The sequence below is a fragment of the Parambassis ranga genome, chromosome 4 (genome assembly GCF_900634625.1).
Source record: "Parambassis ranga chromosome 4, fParRan2.1, whole genome shotgun sequence".
NCBI classification, from domain to species: domain Eukaryota; kingdom Metazoa; phylum Chordata; class Actinopteri; family Ambassidae; genus Parambassis; species Parambassis ranga.
The window spans coordinates 1968913-1995145 of record NC_041025.1 but is presented as its reverse complement, the minus strand read 5'-3'; the positions used below and the strand labels follow the sequence as shown (position 1 = coordinate 1995145).

At 41.3% G+C, this 26233-nt stretch overlaps 1 protein-coding gene across 6 annotated transcripts in view; it reads left to right on the top strand.

The window, feature by feature from the left end:
* The window catches only part of ptprfa (protein tyrosine phosphatase receptor type Fa), a 165787-nt gene that overhangs the window by 43467 nt on the left and 96087 nt on the right, over positions 1-26233 (top strand). For all 6 annotated transcript variants that reach the window (XM_028403182.1, XM_028403183.1, XM_028403184.1 and 3 more), the window contains exons 5-6: positions 10778-10966; positions 17071-17181. In XM_028403182.1, coding sequence (XP_028258983.1) covers positions 10778-10966; positions 17071-17181 — 300 coding nt within the window. The remainder of the gene's footprint in view (positions 1-10777; positions 10967-17070; positions 17182-26233) is intronic.

The window sequence follows — 26233 nt, the reverse complement described above, 5'->3', positions numbered from 1 at the left end:
TCCAAGGCCACGACCCTACCCCTTGTAGACTGGTAATGGATGTGAGACTGAGGGCAGTGGCTGTGGGCGAGTGATGGGTTCCAGCCTCGCGTTATTATATCACAAACCGTGCAAGTGGATGTTCCACATAATTATTGTCATCCATCACCCATGCAGGCTCAGCAGGCCGGGCAGAACATGACTGCATTCACATGCTCTCAGTGAGCTCTGTGTGCACTTACACAGATGCACACAAACACACATCATTTTTCTCTTTCTGTCACATAGATGTGATGGCAGCACCAGAGGAAACCAGCAGTTAGTGCTGTGCTGCATATCACGGTTTTGACTGAACCATCAGCATAAGGACTGTTACAGTCATATGACAGGCGGTAATATAGAGGGTCACACACTTTATGGTGAATTAGCCACTTGCTAATGTTGCTATCATCATTTTCTAAGATTGATATTTTAGCCTTCAGAGTTTTTTTTTTTCTAGAATAGACCTCAGCTACACTGCTCCAGTAACAAGGATGCAAAGTGTCAGGCTAAAGTTGTTTGTATGAGAAAGTTGCAACTAATAAGTGTAACACAGAAATCCAGTTGCTAATAATGCAGTAAACGCCTGTGTTTGTGTGTACAGTGATTTCTCAGCTCTGGCAGCTGCATAGTGTTTGGACACAGGAGCCTGATGTGGCAGCTGGCTATGACAGGAACCCCATGGAATCTCCAGTGGGTTTCCTCTCCATGACTAATTAGAGTGGGCAGGATGCTGGTGTAAACTCATACCTCTAGAACAGCAGGTCTTGTGGAATGTTCCTAGCATGAGCGGTTACCAAAAGCATAATTCTGTGGAACGAGGACCTGGCAATATTGTCATGGGCTCTTTATGGAAAATGCAAGCAAATGGCAGGGGTTTTCCGCATGTGATAGTTAGGGCAGCTGCCTTGACAACAAACGCCCCCCGCCTTGACTACGTCTTGCTGGAAAAAAAAATGTCTGCCGCTTTCATGCATGCATAGAATAATATATGTTGGTTAAATATGTTCTTGCAGAGATGCAGCTTTATTGTTTTGTAATGTACATTTAATTCCTGCTGCTAACAAACAACAGAATAGTCTGTCTGTCCAGTACAGGGTGGAGAGGGGGATCGGGGTTATCGATGATAGATAACAGTTTGTTCAGTGTCCTCCTCTACACCACTGCTTCAAAAGTCTCCTGTCTGCAGCCAATGACAGAGGCAGCCTTCCTGATCAGATTGCTGGCAACAACAGACTGGTAACAACAGCATCTTGCTGCACACGTTGAAGGACCTCAGCTTCCTCAGGAAGTAGAGTCTGCTGTTGGTCTTCCAGCTCCGTCTGCTGTAGATGGTCACAGCCTCTCTACCTTCGCCACCTTGACTGTCCGATTTTCTGCGGGAAACCCTGATAGGTGAAAGGTGGTAGTGGGTGGTGTATGCAGTGTTGGCTCCACCATGGGGCATTAGAGGGCAATGCCTCTTACCTCATTCAGTGTCCTTTTTTCTGGCAAAAGCATGCATTGTCATGATTTGTGACTTGTCTAGTTTAGTTTTTACATTTATTAGCCGAGCTGCGCATTGAAGAAAATTGCAAAAAAGTTTGGGCACAGTAACCATGCAGCTTAAACTCTCAAACCTCTGCAGACTCTGAGTCCAAGATGATGTCTTTGGTGACACTTTTATACAATAGACAGAGGTGGAAGTGCATTGCCCATCTGTGATTCCACCACGAGCTGCCAAAACTGTAGGGCCCATGCTTAAGTTAATAACTTGGGCTCCTTTTTTTACTTTGATTATTATGAGGAGCACAGGTCTCATAATTATTTCTCAATACTGCTAGCACCAAAGAGGGAACCAATGACAGGGAGATGCACTCCTGGATGAAGTGGGCGGAGCCACTATCCAAGGTGGCACTTTGTTATTTATTTCAACATGTCCAGTTAGTACCATTTACTTAAATAAAGGTGCTCATCATAAAACCATGACAGTCCTTCCTTTTTGGGTAGTGAGTCATATATAACATTCCATTGGGTTTAGAGTTCCCTTTATTTTTAAACCAGCAATTCCACTTTACAGCTACAGCTCCAGTCAGGCATCCTCAGCACAGAGCTGCAGTTCTGGACCACTGAGCACTAAAACCACAACTAAACATACTCAGATTGAAGCCTTTTTCTTTACATATGCATGCACGTAGGTAGGCTCTTAAGCCTGTGGTGTGCAGAGATTCTGCTTTAGTAAGTGGTTCAAAGTTTCTACCAGCAGAAAATACAGAAAGTTGCACTCCTTTTCTTTTCACCAGCCAAATCTCACTTTTGAATCTGTGCATAATGTCTCCTCATTTAAGTCCTAAACACAGATTAAAGCGTTGTAGGGATTGCTTCTCCTTCCCCAATCCAGTGTATGTTCTTGTAAGAGGGCATACTTAGTATAGGGTCGATGCCGCTCTGCAGTGACTTCTGCAGTAAAGAGATTTCAGACTCAACTATCTGCCATCTTCCTCTGCTGGTTATCTCCCCACAACAGGCCCAACTCTCAGCTCCCAGCCTCAAAGGCTCATACTGGCAAATATAGCCTACAGTACACAGAGGCACAGGGAGATAGAATGACAGAGATACACACACACACACACAAGGCATACAGCGCCTGGGTGTTACAGACTGATAAAGAAGCAATTAAAGCCATCAGATTTCCATCCTGTGTATGAATAACTGTTTATTTACTTATTGGACCTCCTGTCTGCTTAGATCTCTGCCTTAGTCACTGGTGACATTGAGAATTACTTTATTTATCTAACTTCACAGAAGATTTGAAGCACACTCCTGTCTGTAGTCAGTAATATCATCTCCACATCCTGGACACTTTCTTTAACTTTCTCGTCATGCTGCGAGGACCATCTGTCAGGACGTTACCTGCAGTGGCATCACAGAATAGAATGACACTCTGATGATCCTCATGGGAAGCAGCGTCACTGCAGCAAGATGCAGAATTATAACCTCTCTGCTGGCGTCTTTACAGCAGATTCCTACAGTGGGGAAATTCATTTAAAGCTCAGTGGAACTAGTTTATAGCTCCAGCACACATACATTTTGCAGTTTATTCTCATAAATTTTGTTATTCACCAAGTGGAATGTTTTCCTTCTAGGTGGCTCTGCTGAGATTGTCCTCAATTCAACCTTAGATTACTGATTGGAACATTTGTCCAATATTCAGCTAGTAACAATACATGATCACATTATTGCAGAGTGGGGAAAACAACATAATCTGATTAATCTGATTGATGCAATCAGGCTATAGGGCTGACGTAAACACAGATAAAGGCTGTCAAAAGTTTAAAGAAGGATCTGGAGGAGTGGAGTGTTTTAGTTACTTTCCTGCTTTTCTTTCTTAAAGCATGTTTCCTCTGGGCTGGAGCCTGTCCCAGCTATCTACGAGTGAGAGGCGGAGTACACCCTGGTCTGAACAGCAGTATCTGTTGGTTAAAAATGTTACTGTGCAATCTATCACCTGATGCTACGCACACTTATGCACACTCACCCCCTCCCAGGTACGCCTGCACACACAAACACACTCACTGCCCAGTTTCTTGAAGGCCACCGTCATAACATCTGTTTCAGTAAGATAGGCTTAAGATAGGCTACTTTGTTCAAAGAAGCCGGTCTACTTCACCATCTCCACCCCCTGGTTAAACATCAGCAATACCCCACCTCCCACCCCCTTCCCTCCCATCACCACATTGAGTAACAGATACTTAGAAACACTGGGAAACACTGAAGATCTTTAGCCACAAGAAATTCATGAACTGATGTGTTAGTCAGAACAGCATGTTTGAACATGGTACAGTTGGACGTATGTATACAAAGAGAATATCCAACGGAAATATGATTCCAACCTTTTGACAACATGCTGGGGATGAATCCTTTGGTTAAAACAGCCTGCATGGACTTCAGGGATCTTCAAAGGCAATACAAAACCACCGTACTATACCGTATAAACGCTTCCAAACACAGTGCTGTATAAATAACGCTGAACTGCTCTGTTCTCCAATATTCTCTCCCATTTTATTTCTCAGTGATACATTAACTCTAGTTTAATTAGCTTTCTAAAATGGTACAGTTGGACTGAGAAAGGTAGGAGGTGAACAGGGGGCTTTTATATCTGGTCAGTGTTTTAGATCCGCAGCCTGGACCTGCCCCCGGGATGTTTTTTGCTGCATTATTCCAGCATTATATCCTGACATCCTCAGGCCATTGCAATTAATGGTGAAACTTGGCCCAAGGCTTTTCCCGATACCTCCATCTGCAGTGCTTCTCTGTAGAAATTATACTGCATATCTAAATAATAAACCTCTTTAATTAGAGATTAGAATGTAATTTGTGCTGGAAACATGATTTGTAGCACATCCGAGTTATTGTGATCCCTGAATAAATGTATGTGCCTTTGCTTTACAATACACTCGTACAGTTCTAGTACGTAAGTCATGTGAATCAGAGCTTAACCCTCATGAGAAACAGATAATGTATAAGGAGAAGGTTATGTGACAGACTGAAAAAGCCAAAGGCGTCTGCAAGCTACTTTTCACTATAGGTTAATATTACTTGTTCTGTAAGACTGTAATCAGAGCCCATAAAGAAACTTGCTTGCACTAGATTTACTTCAGCAATTCCTATCTTGCACTTTATAGATATTTTCCTGAAGCAATGCTTCACTTGTAGTTTGGTGACAGGCAGAGAGATGAACTTTCACAAATGTGGATGGATTTCTGTCTTATTGATGTGACCAGATGTCATTTTAGTTGTGTATTCAACATTCCTGCCAGCTGACAGAATGTCGTATTGAATGACTCTGTTGTCTGCACAAGCAGCTGGGGCATAGGTAAAGTTAAGGAAATGGTCAATCTGACAATATGCAGCCATTGATCCTCTGTGTGGGGGTGAGAGAGGGGACAGAAAACAAGCTTTAATCTGTTTATGACAGCAGGCCTTATATAGATTTCAAGTTAATCCTGGGTGTGGGAGTGGCTGTTTGTAATCAGATGAGTAGAATTTCATCACCTAGAAGCCTTAATGATAGTAGTATTGTATTTCTTGCACCACTAATATTATGGCAATTGAAGTTAGAGAAAAAACATGTTCCAATGTTGGAACTAAAGTGGCAGAGAAGACCGTCACTAGAGTCCTGCACAGACCAAGAAAGACTCCACTTCTGCAGAAAAGACACCTCCAAGCCAGACTGAAGTATGCTGGGGACAACCTAGATGAAACAAACCTAGAGCTCTTTGGTCAGAGAGAGTTTGCCTTCATTTGGAGAAAGAAAGGAGAAGCGTATAACCCAAAGGACACGGTTCCCACAGTCAAACATGTTGCTGGCAGTATAATGCTGTGGGGACGATTTAGTGCGTCTTGGGCTGTGAATCTTGTCAGGGTGAAAGGAATCACCAAAAAAAATGTATTGAAGACCTAAAGAGGTCAACAATGAAACTGGGTCTTGGTCATCGATTTCTCTTCCAACATGACAATGATCTGAAGCAACGTCTCTCATCTCCAAGAGAAGTAAACATTATTGTCTGGCCTGCACAAAGAACTGACTAAAGACCAGGGTCTATGCCAGGAGACAATTATAACAATGTTGTCTCCAACTGTATGTCCTTACCCTTTGGCTTTATAAAAGTTGTACATTCCAGCTGTAGGAAGGTCAATTAAAACCCAACGTGTACTGTGATCCAACAAAGTGTTTAAAAAAACTGGCCAAGTGTCTGTTGCATGCTAAGCTAATGAACAACAAGTGGTGCTCTGCCAAAACATTCCTTTGTTCCATCAAGTCTTTTCCCCTCTCTGCTGGTTTAAGTGTTTCCCATTAGGAGCACACACAGCACATGTGGGAGCTACTTAGTTTTTAATTGGTGATGCACTGGGCAAATGTGTCCTGCCTAGCCACCCCTGCCCTCCTCCCTGCTCACACTGAGACACTTTACTAGCTCTTTTCATTTGCCAGGAAGATCTTATTAAGAGCATGCAGCTCCTCCAGAGACACTCGGGCATCTGCTTGATTAAAGTGATGGATAGAGTTGGGGATGGACTTTCTTAAAGAAAGTCAGAGAGGCATTTTGTCTTTTGTTCCAAGCCTCTTAGGTCACCCACTGTCTTTCTACATTTTGGCATAATTGAAAGCACCATTGGCCCAAGGCTAATGTTGTAACACTGCTTCAGTGCCAAGACTCTGCTAAGTAGTTGGGTGACTGTCAAGGCTAACACTGGTCAACTGATCCTTTTTCTTTTTTTAAAGTGAGGTCCAAGCCATCACAGACTTATGCATGCAGTTGAACACATTTCTTTTATTTATTTTATTATTACTTGAAACATATAAACCACAGCCAGAATAACTGCAAAGTGATGCCAAATGTGAGATCACCTCAGCTGTCATTATGTTGTGGCCACAACATGTTTCATACAAATTACAAGCTCAGGACTCCTGTTGGCGGTGGGAGTGACAGTCAGTCAACACAGCAAGTTAGATGCTGATCGATCTTCTCTTCAGATTGTACTACTGTTGTGCTGTTTGTAGTGTGTGTAATTCTTGATGCTTTTGGAGACCTTTATATGGACCCTGCTTGCACCTGTGGAGAGACAGAAGCAGACAACCAGAACTAAACGCTCTTTGTTGTCCAAGTACATTAACATTTATCTCATTGTGTTTCATGTGACTTATCATGGTGTGTATAAAACCCCTGAAACTGCAGCAATAAAAAAGTATAGTATTCCTAAAAACCTTTCCATCACGTGCACTATTGTTTCATATCCAAAATATTCCCTCGCAGCCACAGACGGTCTGGGAAAGTCCTGAGTGTAAGTGATCCTCCATGCTTGCTATGTCAGGCTGCAGTGAGGCCCCTCTGTCTGCAAAGGTGGAGTTCTTCAATACTGGCTGATCACTCTTTACACACATAGACATACAAGGTGTCTGAAATGGTCATGGAAATGAAAACTCTCATAATGTTTTCTTTTTCTCTGCATGGAGAAATGCACCTAGGATACCTGTAGTTCCGATTATCGGCTGTCAGACTTTGGAGTATCTATGCAGGCCTTACCCATAATAGTCAATATAAAGTCATTCATCATATAGGTGCATATGTTTGTGTGTGTGGAAGTGTATGTGAATACTGAAGTATCATCCATCCTCATGGCCTGGTGTTTTGTAAGATTTACATTTACTGTACCTGAAGACCTATTTTCTGTTTACACCTCTGCTCCACCCACGACCTGTCATGACCCCCTCCTCCACCTCCTTCTTTTGTCTGATCAGGTTTCCCTCTGTGCTCAGTGAGCTGTGACTGCTGTTATCTGCTGAATGTGTGGCTCGTTTGAAGCCAAAACACCCTGTCACAGAGGAACAATGGGCTTAACGTGCACAAGTCTCTCATCAGCCAGGCAACTTTACGCCCCGATAGTGAGCAGGGTTACACCCAGGCTGCATTTTATTAATTCAGTTTGAAAGGGGGAATAATTGTGGTTTGCAGAAAAAAACAATAATCACATGCCACCCAGTGTTTATAGCTGACAGCTATAAACTCACTTTTTAGAGTCTTGCTTGTGGAACTGCCACACCACACACTGATCACAAAGGAATTACTACACAACTCTGTAATATTGTAACTAATGACTTTATACTATGAGGATGATATTGTTGCATACTAGTAAATACACACTTGAGGTTAGGACACAATAGCTAATGCCCTCCTGTGGTCATGTAAACATGGTGCATGTTAAATCATCCACACATTTTAATATTAATGTGAGATAAATTTGTGAATGCCACATAACATGATCTCTTGCTTGGACTCTACTCCTTTGCACAGTTAAACCTGGTTTAGTGATTTAAATAATTTTAAGTTACTGCCCTCCCAAAAAAACACTGCTGCCCATATAGCTGCTGGGAAAATATTTTGATGAGAACAAAATATAATTTTTTGGTGGTATGTTCAGAGAAAGAATCACACAGCATCCTAGTATAAAACCTTATCCTCTCTGTGAAACATGGTGGTGGTAGTATCATGGTTTTGGTCTGTTTTTCTGCATCAGGGCCTGGACGTCAGGACATCTGTCTGTCAGCTGATTTTCAGAGGAAGTCACACAAGACAAAAATGTGACATTAATCTGACTGAAGTGTTGTGGATGGACCTGAAACAATCAGTTCATGTGAGGGAAACCCATCAACAAGGAGGCCACATGATAACTGAAAACAAAGGTTCACATACTTTTAACCACTCACAGATATGTAATATTTTGATAATTTTCCTGAATAAATAAGTGACAACGTGAAATATTTCAGGTTTATTTATTTGACTGGGTTCTCTTTGTCTACTTTGGGAAAACTCCCTGATGTTTTGACTCATATTTACACAGAAATATAGTCAATTCTAATGGGTTCACAAACATTTCAAGCACCACTGTGTTATGTATTGGTAACATGAGTCAGGCATCCAGTGTTAGTGTATTGCAGTGCTAGCTTTTGAAGATTTTCTGCCTCGGTTGTCAGAGCAGCTTTACCAGACTTAGCAGAAAACACAGCTCTGGGGCTCACCTCTGCATCCCTTCACTTTTATAGTTGACTCTGTTCAAAGTGTAAATTGAAAATACTGTTCACCTAATAATGAAGCAGTCTACCTTCTCAATAAACTCTCCACGGATTTGATTCAAGGCACCTTTTAGGGCAAAGCTTTTCCATTTGAGTGTGGAGTATAAATCCACTTCCTCAGCTGAATGAAGTGAAAGTGAATTACTCAAGCCCTCCACCGAGAGTCTGAGCTAAATATTAGAGGTTGTCTGAGGTGCTGTTTGTGAAGCCGTAAAGATTAAGCAAAGTGACGGACTGTCATATAAAAATACAAATCTGCTGGTTCTATTTTCTGAAGATTTGGGTTTCTGTTTCTCCTCCTGATGAAAAGAAGGTGCAGGGCAGAATGATTGACAGGAGTGACCAGAATGGACATTTCTGTATGCCATTATTTTGCATGTAAACACTCTATGACTGACAGCCAGATGCAGCACAATGATGCGATTGTTCATTTGTGGTGGACAGTTTTCCTGCTGGGAAGATGTCCCAGAATTGTGAGGGAAAAAATAAATTCTATTTTTTTTCCTGTTTTGTCATGGAATTCAGAGATTAAAATCAAAATTGTGAAAGAAAATATTTTGGGCCTTGACATTTTATCACATAATTCAGAGGAAATCTAACCTTTGGCTTTTTTAAATGTTTTTGTTTGCTCACTTTTGTTACAATTCAGAATTCAGAATAACAAATATGATCGGCCCTGCTCCATAAATCCTCTTCTGCACATGTGATGAGCTGGGTGTGAGAATGTGTTAAAAAAAAATGATGCACTGTGTTCCTCTAAAATATAGCTGTTTTTTCAGATTAGCACAATAAAAACAGATGGAATTTTGTAGAACCACCAGAAATATCCCAGTGTGAGGCTTGTTTTTGTTTTTTTGTTTTTTTTGTTTTTATCAATTTATGTATATAGATTTGAATCCTTGGTATTCCAGCCATAAATCTGTCCTTTTTCAGTTTTTTTTTCCTCCTTTACACCCCGCTGCCAGCAGAAACTATGACAGATGACTGGTCTCATTTGCTTACAGCGTGGAGTGAAGAGGCGGTTTGTTGATGTTGGGAGTCTTTCACCAGCTTTTTCAGCCAGCCAGTCACTTTGCATTTGTTCCCTGGAATTTCATTTTGTATCTGTCACCACTGCAGTGCTGCCTCCCTCATACCATCCTAAGCTCTTTATTAGACGCTGTCCCGGGGTGGCACAGGGAGCTTGTCAAACTGCAAGCTGATTTTTTTTTTTTTTAAATTCTTATTATAAAGAAGCAGCAAAGTGTGCAGAGGGCGGAGGTCGAGGTGGATGATGGATGGTTTAGCAAGGTGTCATCCACAACAACACAGCGTTTCATATAAATTATTCAGTTGTGGTGTGTACAAATCAGTTTGTTCAATAAAATATTGCATTTGTATTGTGTTAAATTAAGGTCTACATGCAGGGGAGCAGCCTTTTATGGCTAATATCTTTCTGTCTAAGTGCCATATTGGTCTGACAAGTGTATGTAGTAATACAGGGGCTGCAATTATTACCACAAGACAGGTTCAGGTAGCAATCATTTTGCTGCTTTGGACCAAACAAGAGTAGACTGAGACATTGTATAGATCCTCTCAAATAGGTAATACTATCATTAACACATTAACCTGTGCCCTCACGTATTGGATAAGACAGTTACAAATTATTCAGACATAATCTATGAGAGAGTGATGGAGAGGTGTGAAAAGCTGTTGCTATCTGTTCTCAAAGATTTGGACCGAGGGGTGGAATGCGATTTTCAGCCCATGATTTTATTATGTTCCATCCATAATTTAGCAAGGACTGCCATTTGACTGCACTAAGCGTTTCAGATTACGTGAGCTCGATTGTGGCTTTTCTCTGTCAGAATGGATTTCGCTAGCAGTGAAATTGCATCGCCCTCGCTCTCGTTCACACAGACCCATGAAGAGAAATTCTGTGGAAGGATTAGTCATGCTGTAGGCCAACCATACTTACATTAGAGCAGGATTTTACCGTGTTTGAATTTCATGGCAGGGGGGGTAAAACCTCACAAGCTTGTGAGCACTGAAATCTCACCACACCGCGGGTCTGTGCTGACTAACACATCTGATGATTTACTGCAGTCCCACCTGGATGGTGTAGCAGCTGCTAATGTGTGTGCCTGTCTCTTGTCTTTCTCACAGAGGACCAGATACCCCACGGTTTCCCCACCATAGACATGGGGCCCCAGCTGAAGGTTGTGGAGAGAACGCGCACTGCTACAATGCTGTGTGCAGCCAGTGGAAACCCTGACCCAGAGATCTACTGGTTCAAAGATTTCCTACCTGTGGACATTAGCAGCAGCAACGGGCGCATTAAACAGCTGCGTTCAGGTAGGGCTCTCAGCTCAGCTTCTTTACACATACACAGGTGACACATAGTACACTCAGATTAGAATTAGATAAACCTTCAAGTGTTTATATAACCTTTAACAAACATGGCACAGGTGCAGGCCTTTTATTTTCAGAGGTAAAATCCACACTGTAGACTTTTCCTACTTCGAAGAACCTCAGAGTACCTGAGCAGCACCTGTGTGAGAATAGTGCCAGCAGTGCTTAACACAATACAGAGGATGATGAAACACAGGCAGCCATGTGAAGCAGCTCTGTGAGGGCGGTGCCAGGATCTAGAGGGTATCTTTTTCTCTACAAAGCCTGGCCTCAGAGCCCATGGTAGAGCTTCAGGGGTCCATTATAAGAAAATAGAAATTCTTATCAAAAGATCACATGTACCTGCACAAGGTTGGAACAGCAGGACAAATATTTGAATAAAACAACGATTTACAATCACTGAGAGACCAGGGACCCAACATGGCTGCTCTCATCTCAACAGAGACAGAGAGAGAGAGAGAGAGAGGAAGGGCCCTAAGATATCACTGACTTCCCCCAGCCAGGGCCTTCTGTGGGGACTCATGTGCCATGTCTGTATTAACCAACCAGCAGGGCAATTTGTTTCAATTTGGTTCATAGGGCTTTATTGTCACATGCAGTCCCTCAGCAGCCAAGCACAGATGCTTCCTTCCTATATTTGAAAATATGTGCCATGTACGGCAGATGACATATGAGCTCAGACACTATTCCATTTATTTATTATTAAAAGTGTGTTTATACTGTTGTTAGTGCTATTAAATAACAGTCACTCAAGTAGGTTTATGGTCCTTTGAGAAAAAAAATGGTGTGTCTTCTGCAAGGCTGCCAAGACCCAGCTTTGTTTGCCAGGAGTTGTTACAAATGTCTTTAAGTGAGTCAGTCCCTCAGTTGAAATCTCCAAAGCAGGTTGATTGCTAGCATGGTAACAATGCAGCTGAAGAATAGCTGCTATATTCTTTTCAAGTAGTGAAAGTAAGAGACCAAAGGCTGACCTAGCTGGCACCCATATGTGTATTAGTCATTTGGCCACAGAAGTCTTGTTGCCATGGAAGCAATAAAAACACTGGCTGTTCTGTACCATATCTTTTAAACTCCATGGTTTCCTGTCCAAAAGTCCAAGCCTAAATGGGACATCATCATTTTTTAGATATATGATACAGCTCCTTCAGGACAGCTGAAGATAATGTAACACACTTTCTGTTCACCACACACCAAGGTTGACATTTGAAGACGTAGCCTACTACTGTATGCTTTATGTCAAGAACACTACCACAGGACCAAAAACCTTCCGATTCACACATTGTGAAAATATAATAAAAAGTCCTATTATTTTTCACAATGAAACCCTGAAATCTGTCATGAGACCCTGGCCTGACATAGTTGGATTTGTAGAGGGAAGTCATGGCAGGTCTCAGCACCGTCCCTGTCCCGCCCACTGAAAGCTGCTGATGTCCCCTTTTTATCAGATCCCAGGGGCCACACAGCTTCCAGGGCTCCCCTTCTGCTTTCTCTCACCACCTATCTGACATTTAGTGGCTTGGTTTATTATCCAGATCATTGGAATCTGCATAGTGACCAACCCTCTCGGAACCGTTTGCTGCATATGACCTGATATGCCCAAATGGCCCCGGGTAATCACAATGCAAAAAGTATAGTAGAAAATGAATATTTCAGTGTCTGTCTATGCAGCTGTTGCTATGGAGAACGCCTCCCTACAGATGTGAACACTAAAAATGGCTGCTAGACCACATCACGTGTGGACATATCTTAACTTTGCTGCCGCTGTCCACTCTTTTTCCTGTATGACACCTGTTTTGTAGCCTCTTAGTGATATTTTCAGTCTCTAGGCCGTGTGATGATTCCTCACTGTGCTGGCAGGCCTGGACCCATGCCACTGCTGTCTTCAGTCTGTGGTTTCACTTCATTGATTGAGCAACAAAGGCGGGCTTAAAACATTTATAGTACAAAACAAGGCTGCAAAAGTCTCTTTCAGCATCAAACGTGTTTCTCAAGCATCACCTGAGTGCTCTCCACTTTCTGTCCTTGAAATGTCCAGCCATCTCTCAGAAAGGACACACACACACACAACGTGACTGCTAATGATCACTGATAAGAGGTGACAGTGACTTAGTACAACAATCAAGCCATAATGTGTGACCTTAATAGGTCCCATTACTGCAAAAAAAATCAGCTATGTGTTTACCTTAACTCATTTTGATCTAGTTACAATAAATTTAACCCCTTGAACCCCAATCTGCTGGCACAATTTGACATTACATTGTCACATCACAGCCAGGAACTGCCCTTGAATGCATCATGAATGCAAATCTATACTTATACTGCAATATTTTAACAAAATCGCCTAATTATTCATACCTCAAATAAAAAATATCACAAAAATAAACAATTTGCACCAAAAATATTCCAACTCATTTGTAATCAGGAATGATAAAACCAGTAAACAGTCTGAAGTTGGTGTGCAATACACAAATTAGTACTAAAACTAATGATATGTGCCGATGTAGCTATGGTTGTGTTGTTTCCATAGAGATGCAGATGCAGCACACAATGACCGAAAATGGGACCGAAGTGAAAAACGTTGGGGTTCAAAGGGTTAAAGAGTAATGACTAAAGACTGCCTGGGTCTTTGGAGGACGGGATAGTGGCATTGATTCAGAGACAGAATGTTAGTAAATTTACAACGCGAGCAACATAAAAAATGATGCTAACACAGCATGCTAATGTTTTTGAGGCTGAGAGCACAATTCTCTGTCAAAGTATTTCAGGACTGGAGTGCAGGTTTCTTTGAATTGCATCAGAGGGAGTGCAGCAGAAAACAGGCCTGTTGCTGTGAATGAGGGAGAAAACAGGTGTGAGGCTTTATGATGAGGAGCTCTATAATCACAACAGGATGCCAGCTCTGCAGAGAAAATAGCCAGGTGTATAATGCAAATAAGCACCGTGTTACAGTAAATAACCACATACACAAGTGACAGGCTGGTAGCTGGAACTGGGCTGTGATATATTCATCCAGAGCTGGTAGGGAAAATAAATTAAAATCATACCACACTTAATAGTTTTTACAAAGAAGTGATATTTGGTCACAACGATTATTTCTCTCTCTCAGCCAACACTGGGATTAAATAATACATTTGCAAAACAAGCTGAAACTAGTGGCCTCTTGTATCGCTGCTGTTTTTCCTCTCCTGCCATTCTTGTCTCTTTATTCTCTTTCTCTCTTTATACTAATGGTTATTTCTAATCTTATTTGCATTCAAATTACCTCACAGGTGGTACACCAATAAGAGGTAAGAATGCTGGGTACAGAAAACATCATCATCCTCTCTTCTTCCTCACTGCTCCCACTCTTCCATTGCCTCCATCATCTTCCTCCTCCTCCTCCTCCTCCATGTGTCCCCATTTCCAGCCCTCTGTCCTTTTTTTGCCTGCTCCAACACTTCTCTGCCTTCAGCACATACTGTAACCTTTCAGAGGTGTTGTGTATGGTCCTGCAGGGATGAAGACGAGGCAGGTGCACACTTGCAACAGAGAAGGTACTCGCCTCTACAAAGGGGTCTAGGGTTCACCAAAATTGGACACACACACAACACATTGTCACAGCCATATTGTCTATAAGTGTTTGGTCATGTTCTCTCTTTGCCTCCTGTTGTGATCCTATTGTGCTGAGTTGTGTCAGATCGCTTTCTTCTTGGTTATTGTCCACAGTGACTATCAAATAAACCAACAAATCACATTGTAGGAGGAGGCAGAAGTAGTAACCACGGAAACCAATATCTGACCCATGTCTAAAATTTAAATTGTGAAGATAGCCTGAGGCTACTGTACAGTAATACTGTAACCTTAAAACCATAGTATGCTGTAGCTGAGTTGTTGCCCAAAAGTCCAGAAGTTTCTCAGTATCTCAAGGTCTTGTTCACAACTGAGGGTAAGAAATATCAACAGACAGATTGGCACAGTGATGTGGGCTCTTCTTTGGTGCTTTGTGGTGCACCAAAAGGCAATAATTTATTTATGATGTAAGTTCCTACCCTCACCTGTGATCACAGACTATGGGAAGTAATGAAAAGAGAAAGAATACAAGCTGCTGAAATAAGTTTCCTCCACAAAGCAGCCAGACTCTTCCTCAGAGACAGGGTCAGGAGCTAGAGGGGAGTCTAGGTGAGGTGGTTCAGGCATCTGGTTTGGACGTCTCCTGAACACGTTTCTGCTGAGGTTTTCCCAGATCAGATGAGAAAATGGATGGGTAGATATGGCATACAGTAGTTATGTTGTAGTGTATCTAAGTAGTGACCTAAGTTTATCAACGTCTGTCATCATTGCCAATGAGGCCTCTTTGTAGCACACACTGCATAGTTAATAAATTAATGAATGGACAATCAACACGAGGTCAAAGTGATTAAAAAAGGAAATAAGTGCAAATAAAGAAAGGAACCAGCCTCTGAGTCTGACATGACTGTGGCTTCTAGCCTCCTGTCACTGACATTGTTGAAGCCTTTGGCGCTAGCGATGTTACCTTTAACGTCATGTATGTGAAGCTAAATACACAAGATGGTTGTGAGAATGTGTTAGAGTGTAACCTCACACTTACATACTGTATGTGTAATTATACAGCCTGAATGTAGCTGCTCTTTTTAGTAACTGGGGTTACTAGTGCAGCAGTGCCATCAGGCTGTAAGAAACACAAGTAATAATGAAAAATGAATATATACAAAATGCATATGAAAAGGCTTTTAGTTGGAGTACTGTAAATGTACTTTGCCATCACACTGTACACATCACACTTTTACATGGTCAGTGAGCGATACCAGTGAGTAGCATATATGATAACTCACCACATGTATAATGAGTAAGCTACAAGCTGCATCCATTGAAGTGGACCACAGAGGCAGTGAGCACATGCTCCATTATTGAAGGCCCACGCTGCCTTCAAGATCTTCATCAGTTCAAGGTGACACCTTCTCTGTGAACTCTTCAGAATTTTCTATATTCCTGTAAAAATATGGCCCAAAACATCATTAGATTTTCCTGTCCTGAAAGTAGACAAAGCGAACACAATCAAACAAATGAGACGGAAAAATAATCCAGTGTTACATATCTGTGAGTGGTACAAGTATGTGAACCTCAATGAAACAGGATGTTTTGTGCTATGTAGGTGAAAGGCTCTCCTACATTGTGTGTGTGTTTGTATGTGTGTGCGTTAAAGAGAGAGAGAGAGACTTAAAGGACATACATCTCAGGCAGAATGTCCTCGCTGACTGCATCCCAGATGAAGGTTTCTCCTCCTCCATCTCTGGGCTCACCGTCTGCACCAGATCCACCAGGGATGTGGCTACACACACACACACGCACACACGCATTATTTCCAGCCACTGACATTTTGTGTTAAACTAGCTCCTAACATGTTACGACTCCATTCCATGTTGCATTTCAGGATTGTATTCTGAAATATGTACATTTGCATGATTTATGTGGCATTCACACTCTGCACATAATATTACTAATGATTGATTTCTGTTGCTAACCTGACCTTTTCAGCGACAGCTGATTATTACATGTTTGTATAAATGTTGTGTAATGATGTCAGGTAAGTATTGTGTGTTTTTAGAGCAGTGATCAGTAGCAAAGCTGTTTATTACTGAGGCACAGCTTGTGTTACTACAAACGCATGATGCATTCTAAATAGCAAGTAAATAAATATAGAAGTACGTGATTTGAGATGCAGCATATGTCTACTTGAACACTGTGTTCAAGAACCAGGGTCTGTAGTCTGTCATAAGGAGACCCAGCCTGTTGCTGCTAAGTGATTTGTAGACTTCCAACTTATGTTTTAGTGTAAATTACTAAAATTAAAAAATATATTAACTGTCTGTTGTATAAAGCATCACATTATTGTCACCATCACTGACAGTGTTAAGTAGTATTATGCGGCCAACAGGTCCAACAGAGCCATATGTGAGTAGGGCTAGTGTCTGATAATCTACTTTTATGTGTGTGTAGATTTTCTGTGGTTCAGATCTCAACTGTGACATTTTGGCCTCCCTTCCCAGGAGCGCTTCAGATTGAGAACAGCGAGGAGTCGGACCAGGGCAAGTACGAGTGTGTGGCAGTCAACAGCGCCGGGACTCGCTACTCTGCTCCGGCTAACCTTTATGTTAGAGGTAAGCCCCCACGTTGACCCCGGCAAACCCCTTACTGCTGTCATTCAGGTCAGTGCCTCCAGCAGAAAGGTTCTTTCTCATCATCTGCATCAAATGTTAATGGGAAAACGGGCTCCATGGATTGAACTGCAGTGAAAGTAAAACCTGTTGATGCCTGTCTGCTTTGCTCTCATTTCCTCCCCTCTCTCTCTCTCTGTCTTGTCTTTATTTTGTGGGTGGTTATTTATGTATTTTGCTCCACTGCCCTCTTGTTAGTTTGCTTGAACTGTCTAACCTCGTGGTCGGGCAGGTCAAGCAAATGTTGGAGTGGGAGGGTTGTTTTGCCTCTTCAGAGGTGAAGGAAAGGTTGGCTGCGGTTCTGCCTCTTTGTTTTGGGGAGGTGGAGGGTTACGTGTAGAGTCTTGCCACAAAGAGAAGATGACACCTTCACTGCTGTACATCTCATGTGGGAGAAGACAGAAAGGAAATTCCCCTCAAAGCCGGCTCCGGTTGGCTGGCTGTGCAGCAAGAAAAAAAGCCAGCGGGTGAAAGCAAGCCCCGCAGCTTCTCATAAGTCTTGTCAACAAATGACTTAATTAGCCCCAACCAATATCAGGTTCTCAGGTGCAATATTCAAAGCATTATGGGAGTTCATTTACTCTTTTAATCTTACATTCACCTGCAGGTTTTACTGACAACCCAGTTTGCTTTAGAAATTATTTAATGGTGTTTTCTTAGTCCTAAAAACCAAGGTGGTCTCACTAACAGCGGCAGGGCCAGGCTCTGCCAATGTCAGATATAAGAAGGTTTCAGTGTAAATAATCCTTCAGCAGCAAAACTAAAGAGACTGCAACCAGCGTTCGTTTTCAGGAAGCCTATAGTACATTAGAATTGGAATTGGAATGGTCTCCCTGCTAACCAAGACCCAAACCAAGAGTGAAAGCTGCTTTACCTAGTTAGTAAAAGTAGTGAAAGCAGGGCAAAAAAACCTAATTTTTGGAAGCCAAAAATAAAAAAATAAAAATAAAAAATTGTTCTTTTAAAAAAATAATAATAATAATTTTACCCTGTACAATAAAATAGTAAAAGTAAAATAAAAACGTTATAAAATAATTTATATGTAAAAAATGAAAGGACAAAAGATCAAACCAATAAAATGTTTTAAAAATTCAAGTTACAAATAGTTACGAATAGTTTTTATTTTATGTTAAATTAAAAATGTTTTTTTCTCTAAATTTCTTTTATTTCATATGTCAGGCTTCACAAGGTTAAAATTAATTAAAAGTCCATTAAAGTCCATCCATCCTTTCACACAAAAAAGCACAAATATGTTCAACACACAGTTCAACATGCAGCTCCTGAGGCAGAGAGACATGTAGTAAATACAGAGAGAGAGAGAGAGAGAGAGCCAAGCACAAAAGTACGGGGACACACGGTTAATGACATAAAATACTAGATAATATATGAGCGTATGGACCATGCATCTTGTTACATACATACATACATCTCGCTTTCACTCGGGTCAGTGGCATCCATGACTCAAAACAAAAGTAAACGTGAATTCAACTAGACAACTCATCTTTCCTGGCAAAGTGCTTAAGTGTGAACATATGAGTGTGTTTAGTCAATAGTATTTTTTTTTCAGAACACTCTTCTACTTCTTAGCAGATCACAGCAGCAGGCGGGATAGTGAAGACTTGTGAAGAACTCGGCCTCTGCTCTACAGCAGACAAATATAGCAGAACTATATAGAACCATATAGAACGAAGCATCCTCCCGCAGTAAACAGAGCCGCAGCCAACTAAACTGCACAGATTCCTGCTTCTGTTGGTGTTGCTTTAATCACTCTTTTCATTTCCATCTCTGCAGTTTGAGTTCTCTGCAACATATGCTGATGATATGTTGCTTTTCTTTTGTCTTTAATTTCTTTATGCTTGGTTCTCCAGTCCATGATTCCTCTCAGTCACAGTAGACTGTGTGTGTGTGTGTTTTTGTGTCAGAATGCTTATCCTTCTATCTACACATGAACACAGCTGCTTGTCATTGTTTAATGTGCTCTGCTTTGTTTTCACTTCTTCTACTGAGGACATTATTCAGTGCGTTTGTGAATGTGAATTATTGACATTACTTAAAATACACAGACAGCTATATGGTCCACTTAGCTGCTAAAGGATAAGAAGGCTATCATTTTAGTACTTGAATATAAACTGGAAAAGTGGAAAGACAAAGAGAGAATCTGACTAAAAGCTGATTCAGACTGATAAAGCTTCCGACCTTTAGTTCACAAAAGCATTTTTGACAAGTAGTGTCTTGATAATTTCCATGAATTCTGCTCTGCTAAGCCATGAATATGAGCCAGCACCCATAATAACAGGTCCCTGGGACTGTCTCTAAACTGAATGCAGTAACAATACCAAGTCACCCTCTTTATATGCAGTGTGTCAAACTGATGAATATCTCTTTAACATTACTTTGTAGCCCTCGTCACCTTTGAACACACCAGTAGTGGAGGGTTGTAAGTCTCCTGAGATTGCAAAGCAGTGTTCACAACAACAATAACAAAACCCACACTACTCTCTTGTTTCATTAATTAGACTCCAGGCTTGTGAACTCCTGGCTATCAACTTTTGATGTCATTAGCCCAGAGGTTAATCCAGCCTACGCAGTGAATGATGGATTCAGTAGCTTGAATCTATTAGATGAAGGTCTGAACATATTTAAAGTCACATTAACTTGTACTGAGAGCTATGGTAGCTCAGCTCTCTGTAGGAGTGATGCGGATGGTCAGGATTAGGAACGGGTCCATCAGAGGGACAGAGGCCAGATTAAGCTGCTTTGAACATGTGCAGAGGGGGCATAGTGGTTATATTGGTAGAAGCATGTTGGAAATGAAGCTACCAGGCAAGAGGTGAAGAGGAAGGACAAAGAGGAGATATATGTATGTGCTTAAAGAGCACAAGAGGTTAGCTGGTGTGAGAGAAGAGGATGCCGAGGATCGAGTTAGCTAGAGACTAGGTAGAAAGGAGACTGAAGGAGCCGAAAGTAGACGACTCTGAGGTCTGATCTACATCTTAAGCCAGAGCATTTAACCATAAACAAAACATAGAGGTGAACTTGTGTTGGCTTTATCCACCCATCTCTAAACATGCACGGTGCTCTCACACCTTAAGCACATCTCACAGGTGCTTTTAAAAGGCAGGGTATCATGTTGATGTTTAAACCTAACCAAGTACTTTGACATCAGAGATTATGATGTAATGTATAAAATAACTATGGATTAATTTTCCTTAACTAAAGATGAAGTTTGAAGTAACTACATAAAACCCCTTCTTTATTAGTTCATAGTGTTCAATGGGAATTTCCTGATACATCATTCATTAATTCATGTATGGTTCCTGATGGGAACACAGTCCACCTTCTTGTTCCCTGTTTGAGCACATAGGCTGTGTTAAGATTACAAGCCACATTGTTCAGTTCTGATTTTTTACACATTTTAGATTCACCCATGTTGACTACTGTCATTCACAACTACGTGTGTCATTCTTCACGATTGCATGTGTGAATGTCTATGTCCTCCGAAACGCCACACATGTGCACATTAATCCTCTTTCACATGACGCTGTTGATGAAGGCGCTGTTGTTGGCACTGCTCTGGCACTTTCCTCCATTATTTAGAAGTTTATCACCACATCTCCCCACAATTTAGGATCACATCCTTAAGTTGCTCAAGTCAGGTTGAAAAATCAGGATTGACGATCGGACCTAAAGAAAAAAAATCAGTTTTAAGTCCTATCAGCCAAAAAAAACAAATGATTTAAGTTCCTTCAGCCTGGGAGTCTGAGCACTAGGATTTAGTCTTGGACCACATCTTGTGGCTAAAAGATGTCCGAAAATATAAACGTGTGGCAAAGAGCACTTGACAAGGCGTCCATGTGTTCCAAGAAGTGAGTCATATATGCAGGTCAGAGAAAATCTTCTTAGTTAAAACATCAGATTTGAATGTACTGTGTCCTCACTGATCACTTTAGTGTCTGTCTTCTCATCAGTTAACAGGCAAGTGGACCAATAAAACAGTGTCCTAGGAGTGTGTGTGTGTGTGTACTCTCATGCAGTATTAGTTTATCGAATAGAAATGAGTCTGCTGGGCACATGACAGATAAGGTGCACATTTTCTAAGTGAGTGTTTGATTAATCCTGTTAGGGAATGTGTTTATGTGCTCATTGATTTCAGTCAATGAGCAGAATAAATGTGAGCAGTTACACACTGTCTGCTTTGTGTGCCTAATGAAGTCTGCTTGTCAGCAAACCTTAATTCACAGGCTCAAATGCTGAAGTTGAGAAAGCAGAAAAGAACAGGAAGGTGTGTGTGTGTGTGTATAATATGTTTGTGTGCCTGGAAACAATTGAGTCAGCGCACTAATAACTTAATTTTCTGTCTTATGTGAAAATGTATTGTTTGCAGGCTTTCTGCTATGTGTGTGCGGCAGGTATGTGTGTGTGTGTGTGTGAGAGAGACGCTTCTTCACAGGCTGTTGTCTCCACTGTGATTTCTCTCACTCATTTAATGGATAAGCAGATATTTGCCTGTTTTACTCTCTCTGTTTCTCCTTGTCTTCTTCCTTCCACTCCTTATTTTGCCCCTCTCAATGTTTATTTTTTTCTTTCTTACTTTATCTTAAATCCCTCCATCACCATTGCACCCCGTCATCCAAAAATACAATCCAAATCTCACCACTCAGATCAACGGGAAGGTTGGTTTTTTCACTCTTTACCCCTCCTATAGCCAAGGCCTGGCAGACTGGAGCCGTGCTGCGCCGGCATCACGCTGGGCGCCTCAGGCCCTGTCCCGGCCTCTGTCTCTCTCTCTCTCTCTGTCTCCCTCTCTCTCTCTCTCTAAGGACCCTAACTCCCACAGTGCAACCACCCTACCCCCCCCCCCCCCCCACCCCTACTCCCATCATTGACCTCAACCTGCCACCATGCTTTTACAGTATATGAGCAACATCAGAACTGCTCCATGCGGCCTGCTTCTCTGAAATTTTGTGAAATGAGCACATTTTAATACCAACACTGTGCTCACCAGGAAGGCATGAGAGATGGTGTAAATGTGCATACCCTGTTCAAAAGAAGGAACTTTAGTTATCTAATGCACATACTGTGTTACCATCAAAATGAGACCACAGTCAGCAGACCTTCAACTTTTGACTGGTATTTGAATGCATCATATGACCATCAATATAACCAGATCAGCTTCAAATCCTATGTTAAATAAAGATTTCTCACTCTCACTCACTTGGCAACTGACAAGCCATGATTGGTATACTTGTGACCCACAATCAACTGGCAAAAATTCGACAAGGTTGAATTTAAAAAAAACACCTATTGGCATTTGGGAGTGCTGCTTTTGTTGTTGTTGTTGTTGTTGTTTTTTAAATCAATAATTCTTCTAATATGAAATTCTACTTTAGTTCTTTGTTTCTTTTTCTTTGAGTTACACTGCTTCTAGCTATAGTTGTGCTGTTTTCTTAGAGGTGTAGGAATTATATTTCACATGAGTCATGTAATTATTATTTTCTTAAACACAAAAATAAATCAACTTAATATTAGTCAAAAATAATCTTGATATCACATCTATGTTTGCCATCTTTCCATTTATTATAACAAAAAATGAGTTCATCTTTACACCTAAACAAGAAAACATGCTGCGACACACCTCTCGCCTCTCCTGGTGAAAAGGGAGCATAATCTTTACCCAACCTGTGTCTGATTTCAGAGTTTGTGCTCACGTCACAAAATGTTGCATCAGCTTCATGACATCGTCTCCAGCATGCTGATCATGTTTTTTATTGTCTTGGCTAATTCAAAGGCATGGCTCGTCCCAGCTCTCATCTGCTGTCTGACCATCATTACACCGAGCAGCAAGCTCTGAGCACACACTGCTTTCACCATTCTCTCCTCTTATCTGTGTCTGCTTTAAAACCCAGTCTCTCCAAGAGAACAAAATAGCCTTAAACATGTTCACAGCTGTTTTTTTCCAGGATTCTTACTGCTGGAAGATTAATAGCAGAACATTGAGCAGCTCAGAAATTCAGAGGGGAGTGAAGTACTAGAAGTGGAGAAGTGCAAGTTTGATATGTGGACTTGTGGTGCAGCTTGTGTTTTCTTGCCTGCATCAGGCTCGGCTGACATCAGGGAACTTGTAGATAGATGCTGCACAATCATTTTGAACTTTATCACAGTACTCAATAAATCCACAGCTAAAAATCCATAATGACAAACTGAGTGAAACAGGGTGGCAACTGGCATCCTCGGCTCTCTGCTATGGGTCACACAGACCACCAGAGACTTCTCCTGAAGCTGTAAGCTAAGACTTGTTGGCTCCTCAGACTCCTTCCCTTTAAATGGCAAACACCAAGAGGGGCCATCATATGTCTTTTAGTCCAAAATGGTCCTTTGTCCAGCCCTACACATATTTTTGAAGGCCTGCTGATATGGACATTTTTAGACAGCTTGTCCCATCTCTGCTAAGGCTTCTGAAGATCTTTGTTCTTTGTCTAACCATTGAACTACTTTCTTGGTGATTATATGGTCTTACTAAGTAGTTAAATTTAGGTAATGGTTACTCCACTGTGAGGATACCAGTGTCTTTCTGTAGGGGTCCAGTCAAAGCACAAAGAAGGCAATGAGACAGAGCCACACGTGGACACTCAAGTCTAAGAGTTCTAAACCCCTCAATTGCATTGCAGCCCCTCAATTGGAACCAAGCTACTTAGATCGCTGTGCTTCTGGAAACAGTACAAACAGTTTCATTGACTTTCTGTAGTCTCTGCTGGCTCGGCCCCAGTTTACTGTGTGAAGGATCATATATACTCAGCCAACCGTCTGTATATGTCTACTGTGGAGATTAGGGATGCTTGATACACTTTTTTTAATGTAAAATAACCTTGAATATCTGCCAAAAACTGATTCCAATCCATCGTTCTCCCTCTCTTTGAACAAGTAAATTGTTGATATCACATTTGCATAGATGCACTACGTGTAACTTGACCATCTAAAATCACTATACAAAATCTACAAAAGGACTTAGCACACTGCACTACATACTGTTGTGCTGCCATTTTCCAATATTTGTGATCAGTCCTGGTCCAGTACTAATACTGAGATCCATAGTTTATGATTTTTAAACCTGCCTCGGTTTGTCACTGTGGATTATTGTGCATCAATAGGAAAACATTTACTCATTAAAAAGAAAAGGCAGCAGGGGTAGAAATGCAGTTCAGTTTTTGACATAATTTATTTAAAAAAATAACTACAAATGAGAAGCAAAGTTATAACATGCAGAGGGTAATATAATACAGGGTACAGTAGCAAGAATGTCTGACCTCTTAGGAACTAATTACAGTCCAACTTTACAATAAACATTGACGTTATTAATCCTAAATCAATAGTTGTAGGCCCTGTCCTTCAGTAAGCATGCTGCCACTGCATGACCTCTCTCACTATGCACACAGATGTTTGCTCCTCCGCTCATCGAAGCATCCACACCTCCAGCTGTTTCCCTCAGTAGGACTTGGCTCAAAGACTTTTCTCAACTCATCCCTCCCCCTCCCTCCCCTCCTTCTCTTGTCTCTTTTCTCTGGCATGCCAACAAAAGAAATGTCTGCATTCTAACAATTTGCTGCCTTTAATGTGTATCTATATCTCTTATCACGGCTGCTAAGTGACAAATCCAGTACCTTCATTTGCACATTAGGCCATTGTCCAGACTAAATGTTGCAATAATAAGCATCTTTTCTGATACACTGTTGTCATTGTACTGTGACCATTTCCATATCCATGGGTAACTCTCTAATTGACTAATATATAAAGACATGGTGATTCCCACAGTGCTGGCCATGCACACTCATATCACCCAGTGTCAGAATGTGAAAGTGTTATACTAATAATCTAAAGCAAGCATGTCAGTGTTACCTGACTTGAATCAAACTGAAGGTCTCACATTCACCTGGTAAGTGCAATTTCTCTACAAATACATGCAGCACATCAATAGACCACAACTGATCTGAAGATCTACAGGTCAGTCAGGGATGTAGCATAGGAGAGGGACCTTACCTACCAGATATATGATGAACACGGTTTTACTGATAACTTATACCTATAATCTATTACTAAACGTATCCAGGTACATAATAGCGGACTAGTACTTAACTGCTCCTTATTCCAGTATTACAAAATGATTCATTTTAAATCTTTGTTGGTAAAATAAGCACCATAATCCTTTTTCTTTTGTTCATCCCTTTTAGCTACATCTACCCTGGTCAGCCATACTAATTCATTTATCTGAAAGAGAAGGGGCTTTATGTGATGACTTGTTACATACTCCACGAGAACAGAGACGTTTATTTGTGTTCTTGAGGTTGAGTTCTTTTTGGCCAAGACTTTTCATATTTCACGTATGCACTGCAGCGCACGGCTGTGTGCAAGTTTTCTTGTGTCACTGCTAAACAATGGGAGAAATAATAAAGGAGGAGACAAAAACAAAAATTGGGGTGGAGGAGGAGGAAGATTTGTTGTGATTTTGTGGTTTTGCTTGTTTGCCCAAATATCTGTTTACCTGAACAAGAGATGTTAACAAGCCGATAATGAAATGAAAAATAGGTCTGGCAGACAGTATTATTAGGAATTTGTGGATTCTGCACTAGTGGAGAGGCTTTCCTACTTTTCTGCATTCACCACACCCAGTCTGAAATTTAGACCAATCACACCGATCTCAGACACAACCAACAAGTTCTGCTCGGACAGTGTGTCGAGAACAAGCTGCAAGAACTCCTAAACAGGGTTTCAAGAGGGAACACATTTCTCTGTTCTCATGGAGTATGTAATTGCCTTCACTGTTTGCCTCATTCAGAAATATTTTCATAAATATAAATAATTGCTAAATTGCTAATAACACTGTGGAGTTTAAAGTTTTTATAGCAAATCTGTCAACTGTCATTCACCGGTGTACCTACTTCACTGCACGGCATTATTAGTCATTAGTCTGGTTGATGCTCTGCCTCCTTCACATGCTTTG